Source organism: Balearica regulorum, chromosome 1 (genome assembly GCF_011004875.1).
Source record: "Balearica regulorum gibbericeps isolate bBalReg1 chromosome 1, bBalReg1.pri, whole genome shotgun sequence".
Taxonomy (NCBI): domain Eukaryota; kingdom Metazoa; phylum Chordata; class Aves; order Gruiformes; family Gruidae; genus Balearica; species Balearica regulorum.
In genome coordinates, this window is record NC_046184.1 from 152,064,705 (window position 1) to 152,087,915 (window position 23,211).

At 45.4% G+C, this 23,211-nt stretch overlaps 1 protein-coding gene across 4 annotated transcripts in view; it reads left to right on the forward strand.

Moving 5' to 3' along the window:
- Nucleotides 1-21,143, forward strand: part of ADPRHL1 (ADP-ribosylhydrolase like 1) — a 39,355-nt gene extending 18,212 nt beyond the window's left edge. Inside the window, exons 6-9 of one of the 4 annotated variants that reach the window (XM_075739447.1) lie at nucleotides 2,660-2,792; nucleotides 3,635-3,788; nucleotides 9,763-9,964; nucleotides 19,227-21,143. In XM_075739447.1, coding sequence (XP_075595562.1) covers nucleotides 2,660-2,792; nucleotides 3,635-3,788; nucleotides 9,763-9,964; nucleotides 19,227-19,385 — 648 coding nt within the window. In that variant the 3' untranslated portion in view covers nucleotides 19,386-21,143. Of the gene's footprint in view, nucleotides 1-67; nucleotides 2,624-2,659; nucleotides 2,793-3,634; nucleotides 4,522-9,762 lie in introns of those variants that run through there. The other 3 variants (XM_075739439.1, XM_010312162.2, XM_075739461.1) reach the window with 3 other exon arrangements.
- Nucleotides 21,144-23,211: the final 2,068 nt, after the last annotated feature.

A 23,211-nucleotide genomic window follows, 5' to 3' on the forward strand; every position in this document is an offset into this window, starting at 1 on the left:
TCTCCTTCCAGTTTTATTTTATTAATTCAGTGCCACGATCTTGTTACTAGTTCTTTGTTCCCTTCAGTTCTACTGGACTCTTAGCAGAGCTTTAGAAGAGATCAAACTCAACAGTATTCCCCACGATCATTTCAAGAAAGAAATGCACAAATTGCTAATGCAGAAACAAAATTTACCTTCATTGCCCGAGACCAACTAGTTTGGCCTATTGGGTTATTAATTTTGATGCATAAAAAAGGAAAATGTTGCTTGATCCTCAAACTCCACCATCAGCCAGAGATCACAGCCTGACAGAAGTTGAGAGACTTAATTTGCTTATAAGCCGAGTGTCCTTATAGCTATGGAAAGAATAAATGAGGAGAAGGTAACCATCCTGCCTGCCTTTTTCCCAGGAGTGCTTTCCTTTGCACTCTCTCCAGACTAACTGGCCACTTGTGTCTGGAGGTATAGCTGATTGCCTTCCTACAGGCAATTAATAAAGCACCAATATCTGGCACCACTCTTGCCATCAGGCGTACGCGCATTCCTGCTCGACTAGGTGCACCTTTCTGCAGGCACATACCAGCTGCAGGAGACGTGAAAGTGAAGCCCTCTAATGCAGCTTGGATTGATCTGAGTACGTTGCAAAGGCAATTTCCCTCTGTAAAAGAAATGACACCTCGAAATGCTAAGCAGCAAAGACCACATTCTGTATACGCAGGAATACAGCTTAAATTTGGAGATAACTAGGAATGTGGAGGTAAATGACAAATTACCCCTTCTCGAATGTATAAATGCAAGATGGGCCAATGTAGGATAAATCATTTTTCAATGATACACGTTTGGAACATGTTAGATACACAGTGAATAGACAGAAACTGCACCGCACTTGGGATCCACCTTGCTTCTGCAAACAAATCACTCGCCCTGCTCGCTTTCCCGTGCTGGACACGGTGTGCAACAAAAAGAGAGAGGAACCAAACCAAAGTCATTCAGGCCAATTCGACTCTGAGGATCTCGTCCCCTTAAGATGGAGTTGCTTAAACCAGCGCTGAGAAAAGACCCAGAAAGGGTAACAAGATGGATGAAAAGGGAGTGCTAGCCAGCAGCGGGTCAGCTCCTGGAGGGTGAGGAAGCCAGAGGCAGCTGTAATTACTGACCACAGGGGTTTACAGCGAGGAGGGGACGTGTGAATTACCTCGAGGGCTTGGCAGCAGCTCAGTGTCTTCAGCAGGAGGGAGCACGGGTTGACACCCCAGCCATGCACTCAGTGCCGCGGCTCCTTGCCCGCCCGCCCTAGGGAAGCGGGGCTGGTGCCACGTGGCAGGGCTGCAGGAAGGTGCAGGAGTTGAAAGCAGGTTGCACTTTTGAAAAGTTAGAGAAATGCCTCTTTGGTGCAGTTAAGTTCCCCCAGGCTTGGTCCCCAGGACAGCAATCCGTAGTGTAAAGTTGTTTCAGGAAGGTAAGATGACATCAGACATGCACAGAGCACCAGAGATCTTGAGGGCTAAATGGAGTGACACTTGAGACGCCTGCCAGTACGCCCAGAATAGCACCTCCACGCTTAGTCCTCTTGCCTTCGGTAGTATTACACGTGTCAGTACCGCTCCACCAGCAACCAAACAGCAGCAATAAGGCTGGAAAGTTTGCATGTGTCCGAGGACAGCATAAAGACATAAATATGCTCTCTAGATTGGGAAAAAAAAAAAAAAAAAAGAAAGCAGCAGAGTGAAGCTGTAGTCCAACTCTGCCTTGTTTGATGTATATGCAGATAAATCATAACCAAGTATGCAATGGCTGAGGTGAAAGTGAATAGACAGAAATGCAAACCCTTCATACGTGTTGCAGAAGCCAAGAGCCAGACAAGCAGTAACAATTCAACTTACCATAATGTAATTTAAACTTCAGGAAATAAAGCTGCCCATTTCCTTTAGAGGAAGGGGGGTTTCTTACTATAAATTTAACAGTGTTGCGTTCATTGGGGGATTTGGGGTAAGAAATGTGAGTTGTGGAGGTACCTCCTCTACAGAAAATGCGGATTTCTTTTGCAAACCTAGCTGTAGGGTTTGGGGTTTTTTTCTTCTTTCTTCTCCTGTGGAAGAAATGTTTCTTACATTTGCAAATTATTTTCCCTCTTCTTCAATAAATGCTTGTGGAAGAGGAGAGAAATGGTTTGGCAAGAAAAAGTCAGAGAAGGGGGCTTGAATTAACATAGTCTGAAACTGAGCCCCTAAAGAAATTACTGAATCAGAACTTTCCCCCCCCCCATGTAAAACTTGACTAATTGAAACATTTGCAAACATGTGCAAGAGGAGTTGAGAATATTTCCAAGAGGCAGGAAGAGGACTGACAAAGAAAGTCCTCAGCAACCCTAATTTTTTAAATAATGAGGAATTTCTGGGATGTGAACTGGAAATCTATCTTGATCTACTTTTTGGCATTCTTGGCTGGGGTGCAGGCTAATACCTGCGCCTCGGACATCACCCAGGCTGCGGCAGCTGCCGCTGTGCTGGCTCATCCCGTGCTGCAGGCAGTGGTGCGGGCAACGCAGTTGCCTACTTCCCTTTCCCTGCGAGACAAGCTATTCCCTCCTAGCAGGGGAGAAGCCACCCCGGCACAGCCGCGGGCCCCGTGTCCCCATTTCCAGTGCCCTACCCTGACGCCGCCATCTCTCCTACAGACGTACAGGAGGTGGAGCTCGGAAGGCAGGGGTGGGAGACGAGGCCATGACGCCCCCATGATCGCCTATGACGCCCTGATGGGCTGCGGCGGGGACTGGACAGAGCTCTGCAACCGCTCCATGTTCCACGGAGGTGAGGGCCCCCCCGCGGTTCCCACTCCCGCTCCCTCGCCGAGGAGAGGACAGAGCCCTCCTGGCTGGCAGCTGCCGCTGCTGGCCAATCTGCCATGCCGCCCGTTATTTCTGCGCCCCTGGTTTTACACATTAAACCCCCTTCTTGCAGCGGCGGCTGCCACGCAAGCTGTTTATGGTGCTTTTCAAATGTTGCACCATCTAAGTCTCACAGTTTTGAGAAATGCATGAGAAATAAATCCAATATGACTTAGTAAAGGGCTGGTATCTTCCCCCACCAAAATGCTAGTGCCTTTGGCAATGTAACCTTTTATCTGCACATGGTGAAGCCAAGAGAGCTCACAGCCCCTCGCTGCAGAGCCCGGCAGGCACAAACCCACGGGCATCACACAGAGAATCAGTGCTACTCGCCATGGCTAGATGTTTTAAAGCGGTGTGCAGTGCCATGCTGCACTGTGAGGAAGGAAGGTATGATCTCCAGTCCAGCACATTTGCCGTGTAGCAGGGACCCCTGCAATTACCCTTCCCTCCTTTTTTCCTAGCCATAGCTAGCTGCTTGCAAGAGCCGTTGTGTTGGAGTGTATCTTCCCCAAACCAAATAAGCTCCTAGCCCAGGAGCGCACGCCTCTGTGGCATCACCGCGTGCACGCCTTGGCGTCGGTCCCTTCCCCAGGCACCCCGGGACTAGTACATGGAGCGGTGCAATCCTTGACGACTGACCCAACATGGCCTCACCACACTCCATCGGCAGCGTAATATTCCTCCCCACCGTGCAGCGCGGGTTTTGGTTGCGTATGCAAAGGTGACTCTAAGACACCCTTGCAATTGTGCTTAAACCTGCAGGAGAAAGCGCGGCTACTGGGTCTATCGCCGGCTGCCTCTACGGCTTGGTTTATGGCTTGAGTAAGGTCCCCAAAGGCTTGTACCAGGACCTGGAACAAAGGGAGAGGCTCGAGTACTTGGGCGAGAATCTTTACCGACTATCCATGGAGGAAAAGTAAAGCGATTTCTGCCATTTTCTCTTTCTATAAAGACTATATCAAGCCCTGTAGATAACTGACTGATGTTCATAGCGAACGAATTATCCGAGAGTTAGTCTGAAAGGCTGTATGTAGATCGTGTGCAAGCGAAGATAAGTGAATTATTCAAGACTGATTAGATATTTATGGTCTTTGTGGTTTTTTTACAGATGTAGGGATTTCTGAGTATAGAGTGCTGCTTAAACCAGTGAGATAATCTCAAATGGAAAAAAATAAATAAAATGTCTTTTGACTGATTTCAGTCTAACTTGCTATAATACCACTTCCTAAACAGCTGTGACCAGTAATTACACATACGAAATTAATTTTCAGAACTAATGCTTTCCTGCAAAACTAATGGTAGTACCCACTTATGGGGATATTGTCTGTATATTTGACAATCCTTTCACCACTGTGTTCCTCCTTGTTCTCAAATCTCATGTGTCTGTGACACTTGTATACCTAATGTCTTGCGGATTAGCTTTTAATGAACCACTGATCCTCACATCAGCACTGTGGTGCAAGGTATTGTTACATTAGAAGCTTCCAGAAAAGGAAAAGCCAACACTAAAAATACCACCGAGGAACAGCAAAGCGTCAGTGTGTCTAAAATTTCTGAATAAGACTTTTATTCTTCTTCAGTCTTCAGAACAAAAGTTTTTTTAAAATATAACTGGCTGAAATATTTGTAAATAAATTAATCTTACACTATTTTCTAAGCATCATTCTTTATTTTTAGATTGAGCAGATTATATGTTGCTGTATCAGTATCAGAATTTTTGGCTGAGGTCTTCAAGCAGTTGTAATAGGTCAACAGTCAGGCTGTGATACATTTCACAAGTCTGAGTGCCACAAAAACCCCAGAAAAAAACCAGTTACAACTGCTTTACCTTTTTCCTCTTTCCTTTTCTCTTTTTGCCTTTTTCCCCTTTTCCCCTTTCCCCCTTTTTCCCTCTCCTCTCCTCTCCTCTCCTCTCCTCTCCTCTCCTCTCCTCTCCTCTCCTCTCCTCTCCTCTCCTCTCCTCTCCTCTCCTCTCCTCTCCTCTCCTCTCCTCTCCTCTCCTCTCCCCTCCTCTCCTCTCCTCTCCTCTTTTTTCTCTTTTTTCTCTTTTTTCTTTTTTCTTTTTTCTTTTTCTTTTTCTTTTTCTTCCTTTCTCCTTTTTCCCCCTTTCCTTTCCCCTCTTCTTTTTCCTTTTCCCTGTTATCCTTTTTTTCCTTTTAATTTTTTTATTTTAAAATTATTTTTATTTTCCAAGAAAAACCAACAAACTGTGATTCAGTTAAAAGTTGCATACAGCAGACAAAGTAAACAGTAGACCTTGGTGAAGGAGATTCTGATGCACTTGCAGCAGCATGGGCACAAATCTGGAATCCTCGATGACATGACACAGAAGTAGTGAGTGCACAATTTGTCCCCAGTGTTTAACCTTATGTTTTACCTCAGAAGTTCAGAAACTGATGTAGCACTTTTTAATCTCCACCGTGAGTGATTGCCTACATGGTGTTGGTTTCTCCTATCTTTCTCCAGCTGCTGAACTGCGTTTTAAACAGATAGCTAAAAATACATAAGTACTTTCCTACCCCTTTTTCCATGTAAGCAATTGCTGGAATCGTCACTGGGATGTTATGTGGCAGAAAGAGGAGCAGGTGATCCCTGTCGTTATGAATAGCAGCCTGCATGACAATATCCGTATGAAAAGGTTTTCCGTACTATGAGCTACTTCACACACTGTTGTTTTAGCATGTTTTGGCAGCTTTGCAAGGTGCTTTCTTGTTTGCTTTGGAGATACCTTAAACCAAAAGGAGTGTTTGTGTCAGTAGCTTTTAATTTAAGAGAGTATCAAGACTTTCTAAAAACATTCCTTCTAGTTTAGGATTCCTCTAGCATGCCTGTAATAAATTCAGCAATAGAGAAGAGAGAAGAACATATCCTGCATAAGGTAGGATTTTCTCTAGTACTTTGGGTTTTCTTCTTCCTTTAGAAAAAATAATCACAAAAAAAATTAAGACCATTTATAACTGTTCCCACTTTACCTTCTATCCAGGCTGGGGAGGACCAAGTTTTATTTCAGAGATAAATAAGAGAATCTCATTTAAAAGGTGGTTCCCAAAGACTGAACCTATCAAGCAAAGCACCATTTCTGCATCTCTTGAGGCAAGTGGCACGTTGGCCATCATTTCACTGAAAACACTAAAAAGGCCTGTGCCTCAGAACTAGCAGGCAGAACTGCTCCGGGTTGCTTTCCTTATCTGTGGGCAGCTCGCTGAAGCAAACACCATGCAGGGCTGGGCAGCAACAGGGATGCTCTGGGACGAGGGGGCCTACAGGCTGCAGCACCTCATGTGCTCCAGCTCATGGCCATTTCCCCAGAGCCAACCAACAGTGAGTCAGAGCAATCCATCAATCTCTGACAGCTTCTGCGAGTCACACAGTGTTTTCCAATTTTTTTCCTGTCTTTTGATCAAGTCTCCATAGTGCTGCCTCCTCCTGCCCACGCCCTGTCCTGAGTGCTACCCCCACAGCGGCTAGTCCTTGGGGTTGCCAAGTTGTGCAAAATGGTGGTCAGATATTTAACATGTAATTCAGGGGTCAAGAGACAAGGTCTTCTCTTCTCCACACCAGAGACAGTAAACCAGAAACTCCTTCAGCCATATGCTTTTAGCAAACGCCACAGGATGCCACCACCCCCAGCTACCCAGCAGCCTCCGGAGCCCTAACAGAGTGGAAAGGCAGGAGTGGTCGGTGCAGGAGGGCGCGAGCAGGGTTGGGGGAGAGCACCGGCTCCTCTTTCTCTGCCACGGCACGTCGACTCTGCTCTGCTCTGCGACACGGCAGTGTCCGCTGCAGAGGTTTCCCTGGGATGGGATGACCAGCGGGATAGGGTTGCACCTCCATCCGTTAGCATATCAGGCTGTTGCCACTCTGATGCTGCCATGATAAGTAGCACCGAAGAACCTATAAATAAATAACTAAACTGCCTGTCTTATGCATCTTAATTATTCGTGGGCCAAGAAGACAGGAAGCTTTTGAAGGGGGCCTTGTCTCCTCTGGAGGTCCAAGCGGTCTGTCCTCCAGACAGTGAAAACCATGCAGCAGTGCTTCCAGAAACCAGCAGCATGTTGAGGTAGCACCATGCACATTAAAACCAGCAAAAACCAGCGTCTCCAGGGAAGGAGAGGGGCAAGGAGGCTGAGGTCTGTATTAGGCCATTTCACAGCATCAGGGAGGAGCTCAAACATCTGCCTTGTCATCCGGGGTAACTCACTCTGCTGGGAGGTGACTCCTGCTGGCTTGGGTTCCCCCTGAGCACTGGAGGTACCTGCCCTGTTCCTCCCGGCCATAGGTGGGATGAGAGTTGACAATCTGTAATTGATATAGAGGTGACTATATTTCATTGATAGGTCACATAGTTTAAGAACAGTAGGATGCAATTTGGGAAAAAGTGGTGAAGAAAAACAAGGGATGATGTCTTGGCCTGTTGAAAATGGTGGTCGTGCTCCCAAACCTGAGAAAGCCTCCAACTTTGCCCTCCTTCCCCAAGGTGGAAGCACGCTGTTTTCCAAAGACTGGGACAATGCAGCCTCATCACTACCCCCATTTTCTGTGGTGGTCTCAGAATTTAGTGTCATTGTACTACAGCCCTTGCACAGAATGTATTTCAGATTTACGTGGTCATAAGGCTGGTTTGCAGGTGAGGTCATCCTGGAAGAACTGCAGATGCCCTGAATAGGTGCCACAGATGTTTGTTCTGCTGCTGCTGCTTCCAGCAGATCAACAACACTCAACTCATGCAACATGTCCTGGGACTTAAGACAATGCAATATTCCCATGAATGCTACCTTTCAGACAGCATCCTATAAGAATGCTCTAACATATTTTACCAACAGCATAAAAGGAAAACTGAACAGAGCTCACCAGTAATACATTTTAATGAAGCTGTTTGAATTTTGTAGCTCATGAGTGATTAATTACTGTGAATATTCCTTTCAGAGAGGGTCTGATCTTCCCTTCACAATCAATAGTAGTTTGGTTATGCTGACCTCACCGAAAGCAGGACTAGTCCATATTTTACTGTGGCCATTTATTGTATCCAAACTAGTCCAGAAGGGAGAGGTAAGCAGGGCGTCTGGTTCCACTGCTGTTCTGAAAGGTCTGAGGTGACCCTAAATCACTCTGGTTGATGGCCCCACGTGTGTTTCTGAATACACCAGCCACTTCTCTGGGAGGAGAGTAGCTGTCTTCTGCCATGGGAAGCTTTCAAAATATCAGCAGACTGGCTATAGGAGGGAGAGTGAACCAGGATATTTCTAGCCTCAGTTACACCCTGAATTCTGTAAAATTCCCATAGTTGTGACAAACAGGGATCTTTTAGTGTAACGCGAGAGCCTTGCTTCCTTGGCTGTGGTGAAATCAGTAAGAGAAAGGGTAGATGTTACCACATTGTGCCCGTGGGAGCATGCACCTGTCCTATGCTGAAATGTGGTTTTTCCCCAATCAAAACCTACAAAGTATTGTTTGTCACATTAGATATGGGCCAGTTGTCATGCTTTTTTCTTTTATTGGAGTTTAAAAATATCTACAAAGTCATTATAAATAGAGCTTCTTCCATTCAAGATGGCAACTTCATCCCACTGCTGAGGGATGTAATTTTCAATATGTGCACTTGAAATGCAGCCAAGTGGAATCCAAATGTCACTACCCAACTGGACGAGGACCAGCCCCCCACTTTGCAAACAGTCCCCGTAATTTCACAGTGGGGGGGCCGGGTCCAATTTCTTTCAGAGTCTGTGGGGTACCAGCTGCTGGGGCACAGCTGGGCTTTCCCTAACCTTTCAAGGCTAGGACTCCCTGAAGGATGAGCCTCTTTGCAGCCTTTCTTAATTTTCCACACGTGGGCTTAATTTAAAGAATTTTTTATTCCACTTCTGCTCATAAAAATAATCCCCTCCCAGCATGCAGGCTGCATTCTGTGCATGAAGCTATTTCACTCCACAGTGAAGTAACTTTCCAGCTTTTCATGGTGTCAGAAAGTCGACACCTCTTGGGTTTTTTCCCTCCTAACCCCATCTATTGTTATTGACTTCACACTCCAGCTTTCGTGCTGAGTTCAGTATTTTATTTAGTAACTGATCCACACCAATTAAAGCATTGCCTAAATCCCCAGCTGTCCAAGGGCCTGATTCTTCAAACTCAAGTGTAGGTCCAACATGCCAGCCTTCTTGCTCCAGATTAAAGCGGGTTGTAGTCATGGGACATATTGCCAGGGTTGTTGTGATGGTGCTACACTTCACAAAGCAGATGTAAGAGCATAGTCCTGATGTGGGATTTGAATGCTAGCAAAAAGCAAATAATGAAAATCCTATGGGTTTTTTTAATTCTGGAGAGGTACCTACTGACTTCTAACCTGTACCAATAGCAAAAACTATCAGTGGCACATTTGTGCTCTTCAGCCTTGATATTTTGTTTTAATGGTTTGAGTCTGTTTTCATAATCCAGAGGCAGAACCACGTTTTCCTGCTAACTGCGTTCTCATCGTGTTTATCTTTGCCTACCCTTTACCTAGCAGGAGAGGAAAACACCTTCGATGTTGCCCTCGCATTAGGACACGGTAACACTAAATGAGTGAGGAATGGCACAGAAGAGATGCAGTCACCCTGTCTAGCATTGCTTGCTCCCCTAAGTGCTTCCACTGACCACAAAACGCAGAAGAGTCAACGGTGCCGTGTGGGACCGTGCGAAGCCCTGCGCGCTCCCACTACACCATGCCTCACGGAGCTTGTAAAGCACTTTGCATGCTTTTTAACAGGCCACTAACGACAACTCTCTTGAGAAGTTCTAAATTAAAGTATTTTTTTCCATTTTATGTACGGCAGCATGCCCTTAAAGCAAAATAAGGAGTTAGCGGCAATGTTGATGACTTGAAAAGAACATTCGTGTTTTTTCTTGCGCAGCACCGAAAGCACACGCTTTTGCGGAGATGATAAGATGCTGGTAGACCCTTTGGTGCTGAAGAAGAAGCTCAATAGGATGGCAACAGAGCAAGGGGCCTTTGCTGTTCTCAGCAGCCTGCTGCTGTATGTCACCGAGCTCACAGCTGGCGATCCGCAGCTCAGCAACAAGAGGACAAAATGGGCAGAAGGTAAAGAAAACAAGGTGAGTTATAACAAGCTATGTCCAGATGCAAACAGGGGCCATCATCCGACCAGATTTCAGCTCTTGCGGTCCAGGTTTCTAAACAACAATCGCGAGCCGTACACCAAGAAAAGAAGAGAAGTCGGCAAACTGGTCATTAAAGAGAAGCTGTGGGTGAGCAGGGCTGGTAACAAGCTGGACAGAAGCAGAGACAGGAAAGGAGATGGAAAAGCAGCGGAGGAGGATGCAGACACAGCGCCCAGTGAGAGGACCAAGTGGAGCAGCATGACTGGGAAAAACACAGTGAAGAACATCCTGAAGAAATTTTTAGCTGCTGAAGAAAAAGAAGCCAAGGAGAAGTCCCCCAGCTGGAAAAAGAAGGGGCCAAACAGTGGTTTGCCAAAAATAGTCAACAAGAGTTCAGTCCTTTCCAAACTGAAGGAGAAGTTTGAACAAAGCACTCTCTGCTCAGCCACAGAAGTGAAAGCATCACTCTTGCGCAAAGGTGAGAAAAAGACTAAAAACTTCCCAAGCAGAAAAACTATTCGTAAGCCAGAGGTCAGAGTACTGCGCACGGCAGCAATGACAGCCACAGGTATAAACAGTCCAGAGTCCCAATATTTAGTGTGCTCAACGGTCCCGGTGCCCAGACTCAGCATCGCTACTGAAATTAACCATCCTTGGAGCTGGTCGAAAAATAATGCTGCAAAGCAGCCTTTTGGTCATGACACACCACCGAAGGAAAAGGAGGAGTCCAACAGAGAGCTTGGTGAAAACAAAACACCAGCAAATGCAGCACAGGACAGGGAGGACAAAGAAGAGTTACCAGTGGCACCCAAGGCCATGTCTGATGCAAAGGATCATGCTGAGGCTAAAATAGATTCCACAAAGCAAGAACCTGACTTTAACCCTAATCTACATAGCTCTTCTACTACCTGTAAAAACAAAGCTCTAGCAGACTGCATTCCTCCCTTTTCTGAACGTAGTCTAGATTGCAATAGGAATAACATGCCGGCTGGGCCTGATACATCTTCACTATTGGGGATTACCAATGCTGTGCAACATGTTGAGGAAGATAGTCCACCTTCTAATTCACCTTACTCTAGCACAGCTGAAGGATCCCATGCACAAAGTCCTCAGGATACTAAACCAGGTGAGATTCCTGAAATAACTATGTATGTATACAGCTCGGAGGAAGCTGACACAGAGTTCATACTGCCAGAAAAGGTTCCTTTCTTTGCAGGCCAAAAATGTTTTCCAGAGCTGAAAGCACTGGAAAACTTTCTGCCATTTCACTCTCCGGGAGTTCAAGCATCTTGTAAAATTGAGCCTCCAATGAAGGATCGACAGGTAACTCTCCTAACACCAGCTTCTGGCAAAAGGCCACCCATAGTCCAAAAAGAGGCACCAGATTTAAGAGGCAGATGTTCTGAGGAAGCCAAAGAAGTAGCGAAATATCACGGTGAAGTCAAAATATCCTCCACTTCTAGCAAAAACAATAGTAATGCCCCAACTAAAAAGGAAGAGGAGAATAAAACACCCAACAGCCAAATGCAAAATGAATCCAAAACCAAGCAGCCACAGTCTCCTCAAATGCCCAGCCCACAAAATAATTTTGGTAAATCCGGTGCTGACATACTAAATCCAGATGTAAATCCAACCAAACCTACACTCTCCTCATGTGAGAGCCAGGAGCAGAAGCCTGGTGCTGCAGAAGAAGAGCACATCTCTTCTCATTTGGAAAAGGCACAAAGCCCTTTGCCTGGTGACCTTGTGAAGCACAGCTTCTACATTGCAGAAGAAGATTTTGGGAAGGACAAATTATCTTCATCAAATGAAATGATGAATCATGCAAACAATCGAGCCCTGGGCAGGAGTACCATGACTGACCTGGAGACCTGTCACAATCAATTCAAATCTTTCATTGAGCATGAAGAGGCCACTGCAGATGAGATGCCCTGGCCTGATTCTGAGGCATGCCAATCACCCTCATCAACCCCTTTACCAACACCAATGAGTGGGATTGCAGGGCAAAGAATCCATCACACTCTTAAAAATCCCCCAGCCCTTCCACCTATTGATCTGGTGAGACAGGGAGCTGGTGATGTGGGAGATGAGCATGCCAGCCATGGCCATGAGAAGCATCCACCACTCTCTTCAGATGGGTTAACAAACTGTGGGAACGATACGATGGCAGCAAAGAAAACTGCATGTGATTTTAAGAACCAAGTGCTACCCCCAAATCATGCAACAGAAAATGAAACCTCTACAGCTGAAGAGACAAATACATGTCAGAGATCTGAGAACTGTCTTTCACTTTCAACCAAGAAGCCAGGAAAACATGAAAATAAAACCATGCTAACAAGAAAACCCCTATTACCCTTGGAGAAGGACCAAACGCCAACTTCTGATTATACCACAAAGCAAAGAAGTGATATGCTGGAAGAGAACCCATTTCCTTCATCAACTGAATTGGTCTCAGACCAAAAGAAGTATGCAAAAGGTAGAAATAAGGTCTCCAAAGATACAAAGGATAAGCTTTTGTCACCAGATGACAACATGAAGCGTGAGAGCGATAAGATGGAGACAGAGGAGAGAGAAGAGAGAAATGTCTTGCATAAATTTGAGGAGGAACAAGTATTCACACCAAGTGATCCAGTGGATCACGATAATAACTCTTCAAACGAGAAGAATGCTCATAGACCTCAAACATCCCAGTTGCCTTCATCAGACCGTGATAACAACATTCAAGGAATAAAAAATACTGGGCAGAGTTTGAAGTATCGAACACCTTCAAAAGATTTTGTGAAACATGATGATGATATGACAGTGGATGAAAACCTCTGCTGTGATAATGGGAAACACCACTTGTCCTCATCAAATGAGCCAATGAAACATGCAAATAACCGTGCAGGGGAAAAAAATATCAAGTCAAACTTCAAGAAGTATTCAATGCCACCAAGAAATACATCAAGGCAAGACAATAAGACCACTGATGAGGAGAAAACCCCTCATAATTTGAAAAATGAACTAGTGCAGCATAAAAAGAGTTGTGAAAGAGAGAGGAATACTTTGTGTGATCCTAAAAATAAAATACCATTATCAAATCCATTGGTGAAGCAAGACAAGAAATCATCCCCTCCAGAGACACAGAAACAGATGTCACCAGGTGATTTTGTAGAGCCTGAAACTAAACTGGCCGAAAAAAAGACTAAATCTACCTCTGAGAAGCCCCAGACACCCTCTTCAAACAAAGTGCTGAAGCCTCAAGAAAGAAACTTGTCAGGAGAGAGGAAGCAAAAGACACCAGCGGTGGAGGACACCAGGTCACCTGAAACAAAGACTGTAAAAGAAAATAACGAGCAGCAGTGTTCTGGGAAGTACCAGCTACCTCCTTCAAAAAAACCAGCAAAGCAAGAGGAAAACACTCTAGGAGGAGAAAAGCAGCAAACAAGATGTGATGATTTTACCATGGCTGATATGAATGCTGCAAAAGAGAAGAACAAACTTCCCAGTTTCAGGAAGTACCGATCAGTATCATCAGAAACATTGGTTAAGCCTCAAGAAAAAAATACTCCAGAACAAAAGCAACAAAAATCAGCTTCTGCAGGTATTAAGAAGCCTGGTACTAATGCTGTAAAAGAAAAAGATGGAGATCTAAACTCTGAGAAGTCACTCTTTTCAAAGAAAGTGATGAAGTCCCAAGAAAAAAATTCTTTGGGAGACAAAAAGCAAAAGACACCAGCAGCAAAGGACATCAGGTCACCTGAAGCAAAGGCTGTAAAAAAGGACAACAAACACGACCATTCTGGGAACGGTCAGTTACCTCCTTCAAGTAAATCAGCAAAGTCTGACAAAAATACTCCAGAAGGAGAAAACCAACAAACTGTGTCTGAAAGTTTTACAAAGCCTGATGCCAGTGCTGTAAAAGATAAAAGCAATGATCCAGGTTCCGGGATGTACCAGTCCCCACCTTCAAATTCACTGGTGAAGCCTCAGGAAAAGAAAGTTACAGCCAAAAAGAAGCAATCGACACCACCACCTGATGAAAAAACAATGTATAAAACTGGTAGTCCAGAAAAGAAGAGTGGACCTGAGAGAAGAGAGAAATACCGGCTGTGGTCTTCAGCAAAGCACAGCAATGATGGCTCAGAACAGGAAGGCCCTGTGGGCGACTTCAAGAGCTATCAAGCTCCATTGCCAAGTGATGGCATAAAATGTACAAGCAATACTGTTCCAAAAGAGGACAGTTTATCTAATACAGAGAAGTGCCCCAAATCGCCCCCATTTCATGATGCATCAAAATATGAAAAAAATCCTGCTGAAAATAGGAAAAAACAGCCTGGATTTAAGAAGTACCAGGTGCTCTCATCAAAGAATTTGGTGAGGCATGAGAAAGATGTTGCTGAAAGGGAGGGGAGCTGGCAGGCAGCTGGTAAAACAAGTGAGCAAAAAGCAGAACTGGAGGACTGTTCTAAAGCAGCGTCATTCTCAAAATACACAGTGGAAAGCTACAGTGAAAGACCCTTAGATTCATCTTTCAAACCATTGATCATTAGAGTAACTGACACATTTAAACATCACAGCTAAAAAATATGGCTACAGCTCAGGCAAGAACTTACAACTAATCATGCCACCGATTCTCTCGATCTTTCTTTTTTCCTTTACTCTCCAGGGCATTATATTATCATTTTTTAATCACAAGGACATTGATGTGCATGTATCTGAGCTGGGCTTTTTTCCTTTCTTAAACATTAGCCTGAAGACACGAATTAAATTAATCACTGCAAGTGAATTAGCTAATCACTGAATTAATCATCAGTTTATAAATTAAATACGAGAAGGACTTTGAGATCAGCGTGAATTCAGCCCTGCTCCACACTCTCCTTGCTAACTAATGGGCTTTGTTTGTAACAAAGACGACTGTTCAGGGTGAACTCTATTTGTATTTACTTATTCTAATGAAACTCCACTAGAACTTCTTCCAGGAATGGTGGTAGGCAGTGTCAGCTTTAATGCCAAAAAGCACTTGTTCTAAGCTCTGCCTTTTCACAGATTAATGGGAACTGTTGATCTATTGCTGCACTGAGTGACACTGGTTAGCAGAAGTAGTGGGGGAAGGAGGGGAATGCTTCATTTATCTGCAGAAAAATCCTCAAAGGATGTTGACGGTACAAGAGGATTTACTGCGAATGCAAATGTTCACCTCATTAATATTAATATTAATATTGAAAAATTAGTGATTAAACCTCCTCTGAAGCTATTTGCACTTTGGCCATACACTGAATGCATTATTGTTGTAAAGATACACCATTTCAAGGAGTTCTTAATGACTGCAGATGAATGTTCAGAAAAAGCTCAGAAAAGCTCGACACTGAAAGGTCCTGAGGACCTCTCCCAAGGGCAATGTAAGCCAGAGACTCAACACCTTGCCAGCGCAATTCCTGGGACATCTGTCCCACTTCGAATCCTGGGGTGCACAGACATGAGCCAGGTGCCGTAGCTCACATTAAAAGTCTTCGGAAGTGTTTATTTTACAACGCGATGTGAAACGGGGCAGTAAGCAGTGTCACTGAATCCTACTAATGGTGTATAACTTTTTGTGTTTACAGTCACAGCAGCTTCTGCACAAATTCTGCATGTGATGAATGTTGTTCTGGAGAAGTAAGGGCAGGGCTGCTCCCTTGGGTGTCATAGCAAAGCTGTGACAGACACAGAAATGTTACAGCACCACTCTCCCATACGCCAGTTTGGCTTAGCGTTGCAAACGTGCGTTCAGGTTAAAACTTACTGTGGAGGAACTCTAAAGGCATATCTTAAAGATCCACCTTCAGAAAGCTGCAGACCTATCCAGAAAGAGAGAGGGTTTACAAAAGCGACATCCTGCTCCCTTGTGGCAGTGACTTCCCTTCAATTTTTAAGACGCTCTCCACGACGGCACTCTGTACAGGCGAGGGCTGGCCGCTCCTCCAGCCCAGGTTGGCAGAGCACCCCAGCCGACTGCCAGCAAGGGAACAAGGACAAGAGCAGACTGGCAGCGAGTTGACAACAAACCCGTTTGCCAGCACAATGCACACGAGTCACATACGTGACAACAGGGCTGGCCTGGCCCGGGACACTGCCAGGAGGAAGAGGGGACGTGAACATTGTGTCCCCTGGCTGGTGAAGAAGCTTAGACTTCGATTTCTTTTCCTTCACAACGTGCCAAGAATTAGGCTTTCTGGTAACCGGAGGCTCACAAAATGAAAATCACATATGTATATCACACCAGTCCTCAAAACAGAGGCTGAACAGAATTTATTGGTGGTATAAGACTGCCCTTCTGCACAGAGGTGTGTTTCATCCACCGAGCTTTTATAAGTTGGCAACCATAAAGGCCACTTTGTACTAACCTAAACCATAATTTATTTTTTATTGTCCATGATTTCATTTCCCATTTGAGAAAACTCCTTACTACACAGAGCATTTGCACCAGACTTGAATAGTAAATTCTCTATTAGCTAGCTTCACCTGCCAGCACAGGAGAAGCCATTTTAATTATTCTTTTTCTAATCTTTTAAAAGAAATTTGGGGGGGGGGGGCAGGGTTTGCTCCTTTTTCATACCTGGAAAGATCACTACCCTGCAACAAATTAAAGGACTTCTGTCTGCCAGAAAGTTAACCAAATGTTAAGCAGGTACTCCCCAGGAGATCTAGTCAGTGGGCACCAGGAGGCCCTCAACTCTTGCAAATGACATGTGCAATATCTGTTTTTCTCAACAGAGATGCAGCACTAAGAGGTTAAGACGCAGCACTCTGTGTTCAGGACAAGTCAGGCAGGGTCATCTTGTGGGGGTTAACTTTCAGGTTGCTGTATGCCTTAATCTCTGCTGGTAAGACATAAATCACCCATCCAAGTCAATTGACTGTTCCTCCCTGAAGTGCACTTAAAACATGACAGAGATTTGCACTAAATGCATCCTTAAGGGGAATGCCTCACTTAAGGAAATCACTTCATTTCTTGAGTTAACATAATTAATCCTCCAAGAAAGGAGAGAACAAGGCCATACGAATTCCAGTGGGAATGGCTAGAAGAGCAGTAGAAGTGTGTCTTGTGGTCAACAGCCCAAACCAAGCTGCTCCAGACCATGTTGGCAGGAAATTTAGCATTGGTGATAAGCAAGGAAATACCAGAAATGGGTATTTCAGAAAGAATAAGTGTTCAAGGAGGGGTGTGTTCATCTATGTCAATTGTGCCAGAAGGTGTGCAAATGATCAGGCTTGAACCTGGTGAGACTCTCGCCCAAGGGAGACACACAACAGAAAATAAGGTTTCATTCCCAGTCTCCAGGAGTCCTTCCCGGCCTCCTTTGCCCCTGGAGGAGAGGACCCGTGCCTCTGTTCTCCTCTAAGCACATCTCCCACCTCATCACAGGAGAGGCAGCAAAGGGAGCCCTCCTGGGCTGCTATTTCTGCATTTTGTCTGACCAGCTAGCAGATATTTTTGATGCTTCTGTAGGCACATCTCTTGGCTTTCATAGTTTTGTACCACAGGTATAATTCTGTATGGTTCTGTTCCTCCACCATACTACAGCCCTCTGCTTTCCTAAAACGCATGTCTCAAGGCAAGCATCTCTCAAGGTACCTGAAGGCATTAGATCCTTAGCCCTCACTAAATGTAGCAGCAATTTTTTTTTGCCCGTTTTAGTAATGCTTCCTTAAAGCCCTGGCTTAGCTATAGATACAGACAGACAATCAAAACCAGACCAGGCACAGGGAAAATAAAGAAAAAACGAAGCCCAGGTAGAAAAGGTTTTACAAGGTTACTCCTCTGTGGTGACATAGTTTGAAATTCCAGATTCTTATGGAATTAGCCTCTCATAGAGTTTTTTTTTTTAAGGGTACTGGGCAAAATGATAGAAAATGTCATTTCCCCCGGCTTAGCCTGTTGCTTTAGATTCTCCAAAGTGTAGCTTTCCAGGAGTTTTTGAAAGCCTGAATAAAGGAGGTGTTCAAGGGGAGTCCCAACTCCAAGCTGGACCTGGGGCATCTGAAAGGTCCCATCTGAAGAAGCAGGTCTGAGGAGGATTCAGTGGTTAGTGGTGGGGTAAAGGCTGGGGCAAGCAGAGAAGCCAGGCAGGCTCCCAGTAGCAACCATCAATAAAGTCTTTCAGACTTTTTATGTCCTCTCTAATTAGGCCATAGTAAAATCTCCCCTAGCACTTCACATTGGCGGGACACCTCTCAGATGGGCTTAGTAAGATGGGATTCACGAATGGATTGGTTTGGGGTGATTTGAATAGCCAAGCATGGACCCGAACAAACTGCACACCACTGTGGTAGTACCGTCCCCTTCCCACAGCTGAACACGTGGCTGTTGTCTCCAGCAGCCCCATTCATCCTCCCGCATTTCTGACTGAAGGACAAATCTCTGCCTTTGGTCTCCAAACTCAGCGCTAGGTCAACTTCCCTCTGGAGGTGCCTCACTCTCCTTCCATCTCCTACAGCAACTCAGCCCTCAACCGAGGCACCTGAAGCCGAGTGGGACAAACCCGGCCTCAGAGTCCCAGCTTTGTAAAGAGTTCGCGACTTTCTCCGAGAGTTTCATGAAGTGAATGTGATGCCCCTATTTCTGGGGCTTCAGGCACCAAGAGAGCCCAAAGGGACCAGAGGAAGGGCCGAGAGCTCCCTCTGCCACCCCAGCTCAGAAAGGGCCACTAAGCCATGATGGATGAGTGTTATCTCCATGAAACCGTAACAAGGAGTCCCACTTGCTGATTTTTTTTTTTTTTTTTTTTTTTTTGAAAGAGGGTCTATAAAGCATAGCTACGCTCAGCAAAAAGAGCCCAAGCCCTGAGAAGGTTTAGCCAGTGGAAGAACACAGGCCATTGCTGTACCACGAGACATGACTGGTCCACATCAAAATTAGGAAATGTGTCACTGCTTTTCTCTAGACTTCAAAACCAGGAAGAAACAGTTGTCCCAGTAGTGCTGATTCTAAATTGTTCAAATGCAACAAAAAATTAATGAATGCACACTTCTGGCTCTGAACTGTGAAATAACTTAGTAATTTATCAACATCTTCTAGAGTTGTTTCTTGGACAACCTTTAACACATCGCGCATGACAAAAAAGAGACCAAGACCTAAAGTCGTACGATTTGTCTCAGGTTTTCCCTGTTGTACTTTTTTGGATGTCAGTTGAGTTTGTAATAGAAGAAAGCCCTAAAGACAACAGAAAAGACCTCATATTAAAATGCAACTTTTTTCCCCTCATTTTAGCTTTTTTTTTTTTTGCATTTCCAGCTGCAGCCAGCAGATCCCAGCACACAGGGATTATTCAGCACTTCGGTAAAGCATCCCTCCCAGCCCAGAGATGCCACAGATGAAATCTCTGGGCTGCTGACAGTAGAAACACTCCATCTAATGGCTAAATTTGTAAAGCAGGTTGCAAGCAAGCAGTGATGAACACAGAGTAGAAGTGGGAATAGTGGTGAGAAGAGTAGGGAAATTCAGGGAAGCGTTGTGGTTTAACCCGGCAGGTAGAAACCAGAGAAGAACCATTTCTTCTCTTATTCCTGTGCTGATAAAGACTGGACACCATTCAAGAGAAGTTTGTCTGTGTGACCAGAATAACCTTGCAAGTAAGGATCCTCATGGATTTTGGGATGGGGGTGTTGCTCTGGAACACTGAAGGAAGTATCTGTTACCAGAGAAATAAGCACAGGGGTATTATCAGCAGAAACAATTTTAACTACTCTACTCACTCTGTGGTTTCCAAAAATGCATCATTTATTTCTCTTTTCCATTTCCATGAGCATCTCTCTTTTATCGAAGGAAGCATTTTTCACTCCTTGACAAGAACTTTCAACATAGGAAAAAAAAGTCTTGCTGGGTGTCTGCTTTCCTGCCAAGACTTTTTGTACCCTGAATAGTCAAAGAATCAGCAGGTCAGTATTTTACCTCTTACAACCTGAATGAAATGGTTTTGGGAATTGCTACACACCTCGTGTTACTGTACTTGGTTTATCCTTAACATGCCTTCAGTTGTTTGTACTCTACTGAGCTGCAGGTGCAACAACTTTGTAAGATGGTGGAATTTTCACTTGGCAAGCAAATGCTACAGCAGGTTTTCAATGACGCGTGTCATGCAACAGCAGAAACGTACTGCCAGAGGGAAAATTTCCTTAGAAAATAAAGCCATAGAAAACTATAATGCACTGAACTGGTTATCCTCAAAAGGCCATCAAATAGCTGTTAGGGCCTATATTTTAAAAAATGGCTAGTGACTCCAAATATCCATCATGGGACACTTTATCAAAAGATCTGATTTTCTGGGGAAGTTTTCAGCACTTGCAAGTTTCTTTCATAAGATGCCTCATGCTAGGCAACAAAAGCCCCTCCTAAAAAAATTGACCTATATTTCTGAAATACAGGAGAGTTTCACAGGTACCTACTTGCCCCAGCATCTACAAAAAAAGGCTGTGAACAAAAGAATTGCTGTGCAGGAACCGGCCAGCTCGCCACAGCCCTGTGCGTGAACGCAGCCAGCGCAGGTTGCTTTCACCGCAAGAAATTGCAACCACTTTCTGCATGGCCTGTACCATGGCAAGCACTGAGCCAGCCACCCTTGCCCTTGCAGGGAGGTGAGAGAGTTTTTGTATGGTTGAGATGCAGCCTAAAAAGAAGGTTCTTCCCATGGCTGTGCTCCCCAAGGCTTCTGGAAGGAGGCAAAGAAAGCAAGTTCTTGGACACTGCAGAGCCAGTCCATCCTTCCCAAGAAACAACCGAGTTCAGTCGAGTTACACCATCAGAGTAAAATGCCTGTGTCCCTTGGGATTCATACCAATACGATGGGCTACTCAAAGGCAGCTCTGGATTGCTAGCCCCAGTTACTGACATCTTTCATTCTTCTGAAGAATGGGAACAGTGCAGGCAGCGGTAATCCAAGTGTCCCAACAAGGTCCCACCAAATGTATCTCAGCTCTAACTATCTCCAGGCTTCTGGAAACTTACTGCAGAAGAACAGAAATCTCAAAAAGACATCTTGTTTATTAACTCATTTAAATTATACCCATCATGTAACAAGAAAGTCTGTACCATTGTCGTACCACACAGATTTCTTAATAAAACTGTTTTCCTTCTTAGATGGGTAACTTATTTGTACCACTGAGTCTTACTTGTGTGTCGAGAAGATGAAAATAATAAAAGCATACAAAATAACAATCTTGTAATCATTCTGTCATTATCAAGGAAGGAGCACGAGAAACAAAGACAAATAGAGCCTGTAAGTATCTCATCAGTATGCAAACTGTTTTCCTTACGCCCAAGAGAGCTGACACATGCTGAATTTCCTGGGACAGATGGGAATAGGTAGAAAATGCAGGGCATTAATTATGCAAAAGTCGTGGCTTTGAAAAGATCACGACAAACTGTATTTTCTGCAGCTCGCTCCTGGCTGCCATGTCCCTGCTGGCTCCTCGGATCCACACAAAGAGGGGGCTGTGTGCCAGGGAGGTGACTCCAGCCACCGAAATAGGAGCAGTGATGGGCTAAGGAGCAAGTTAGTGGGACCAGCCTCCTCCTCCCACGCTGCCCATAGAGTGGGGGTGGCTGGCCAGGGCTGCATGACCTGACTTGACTTACTATCTTGCTTTTGCTTGGTGGTGGGAGTGACTAAATGCACCCCTGAAACAAACCTGGTCCCACAGTGAGGCTGGATCAGGTTTGGCTATCCGTGATTCAAAGCTGGTAGGACAAGCCAATATCTTGGTGGCTGCATTAGTGCTTTAGAGCTCCAGAAAGGCCTCAGGCATCTGCTCCTTCATATATAACCTTTAAGTAAAACAGCATTACTATTGAGCTTGCTGGATGCTGTCCCCTCCAGAACATGAGACTTGGGTAAAACTGAACCTTTAAACGTGGAAATACAGTTACACACAGAGCAGTTCTGGGTGACTTGAAAGCTCTCCAGCTCTGCCTGCTGCTTGGCTGGAGCAGTTGGGCAAACCTGAGGCTAGCCTGTGAGGAGCAAACCCTGGGGAGATCTCTGGCCCTTGCCTGAGCTGAGCCTTTCCTCTGTTCCTGCAAATGCCAGAGAAGGGAAGAGGGGGATCTTGCTAAGGGTTCGCCCTGCCTCATCTGAAGATGTTTTGGAGGAGTCAAGTTCAGTTCTGTTCCTCCCCATCACAAACTGTCTGTGCAATTAGAATCATAGAATCATAGAATGGTTTGGGTTGGAAGGGAACTTAAAGATCATCTAGTTCCAACCCCCCTGCTGCGGGCAGGGACACCCTCCACTAGACCAGGTTGCCCAAAGCCTCATCCAATGTGATCTTAAACGCTTCCAGGGATGGGGCATCCACAACCTCTCTGGGCAACCTGTGCCAGTACCTCACCACTCTAACAGTAAGGAATTTCTTTCTAACATCTAATCTAAATCGACCCTCCTTCAGCTTAAACCCATTACCCCTTGTCCTGTCACTACACTCCCTGATAAACAGTCCCTCTCCAGCTTTCCTGTAGGCCCCTTTCAGGTACTGGTAAGCCGCAATTAGATCTCCCCAGAGCCTTCTCTTCTCCAGGCTGAACAACCCCAACTCTCTCAGCCTGTCGTCATAGGAGAGGTGCTCCAGTCCTCTGATCAGCTTCGTGGCCCTCCTCTGGACTTGCTCCAACAGCTCCATGTCTCTCCTGTACTGGGGCCCCCAGAGCTGGACACAGTACTCCAGGTGGGGTCTCACAGGAGCGGAGTAGAGGGGCAGGATCACCTCCCTCGACTTGCTGGTTACACCTCTTTTGATGCAGCCCAGGACACGGTTGGCTTTCTGGGCTGCAAGTGCACACTGCCGGCTCATGTTGAGCTTCTCATCAATCAATACCCCCAAGTCCTTCTCCTTGTGGCTGCTTTCAATCCATTCCTCGCCCAGCCTATAGTCGTGCTTGGGATTGCCCCAACCCACATGCAGGACCTTCCACTTGGCCTTGTTGAACTTCATGCGGTTCACACAGGCCCACCTCTCCAGCCTGTCAAGGTCCCTCTGGATGGCATCCCTTCCCTCCAGCGTGTCGACCACACCGCACAGCTGGGTGTCATCAGCAAACTTGCTGAGGGTGCACTTGATCCCACTGTCCATGTCACCGACAAAGATGTTGAACAGTGCCTGTCCCAGTACTGATACCTGAGGGACGCCACTCGTCACTGTTCTCCACTTGGACATTGAGCCATTGACCACAACTCTTTGAGTGCGACCATCCAGCCAATTCCTTATCCACCGATTGGTCCATCCAT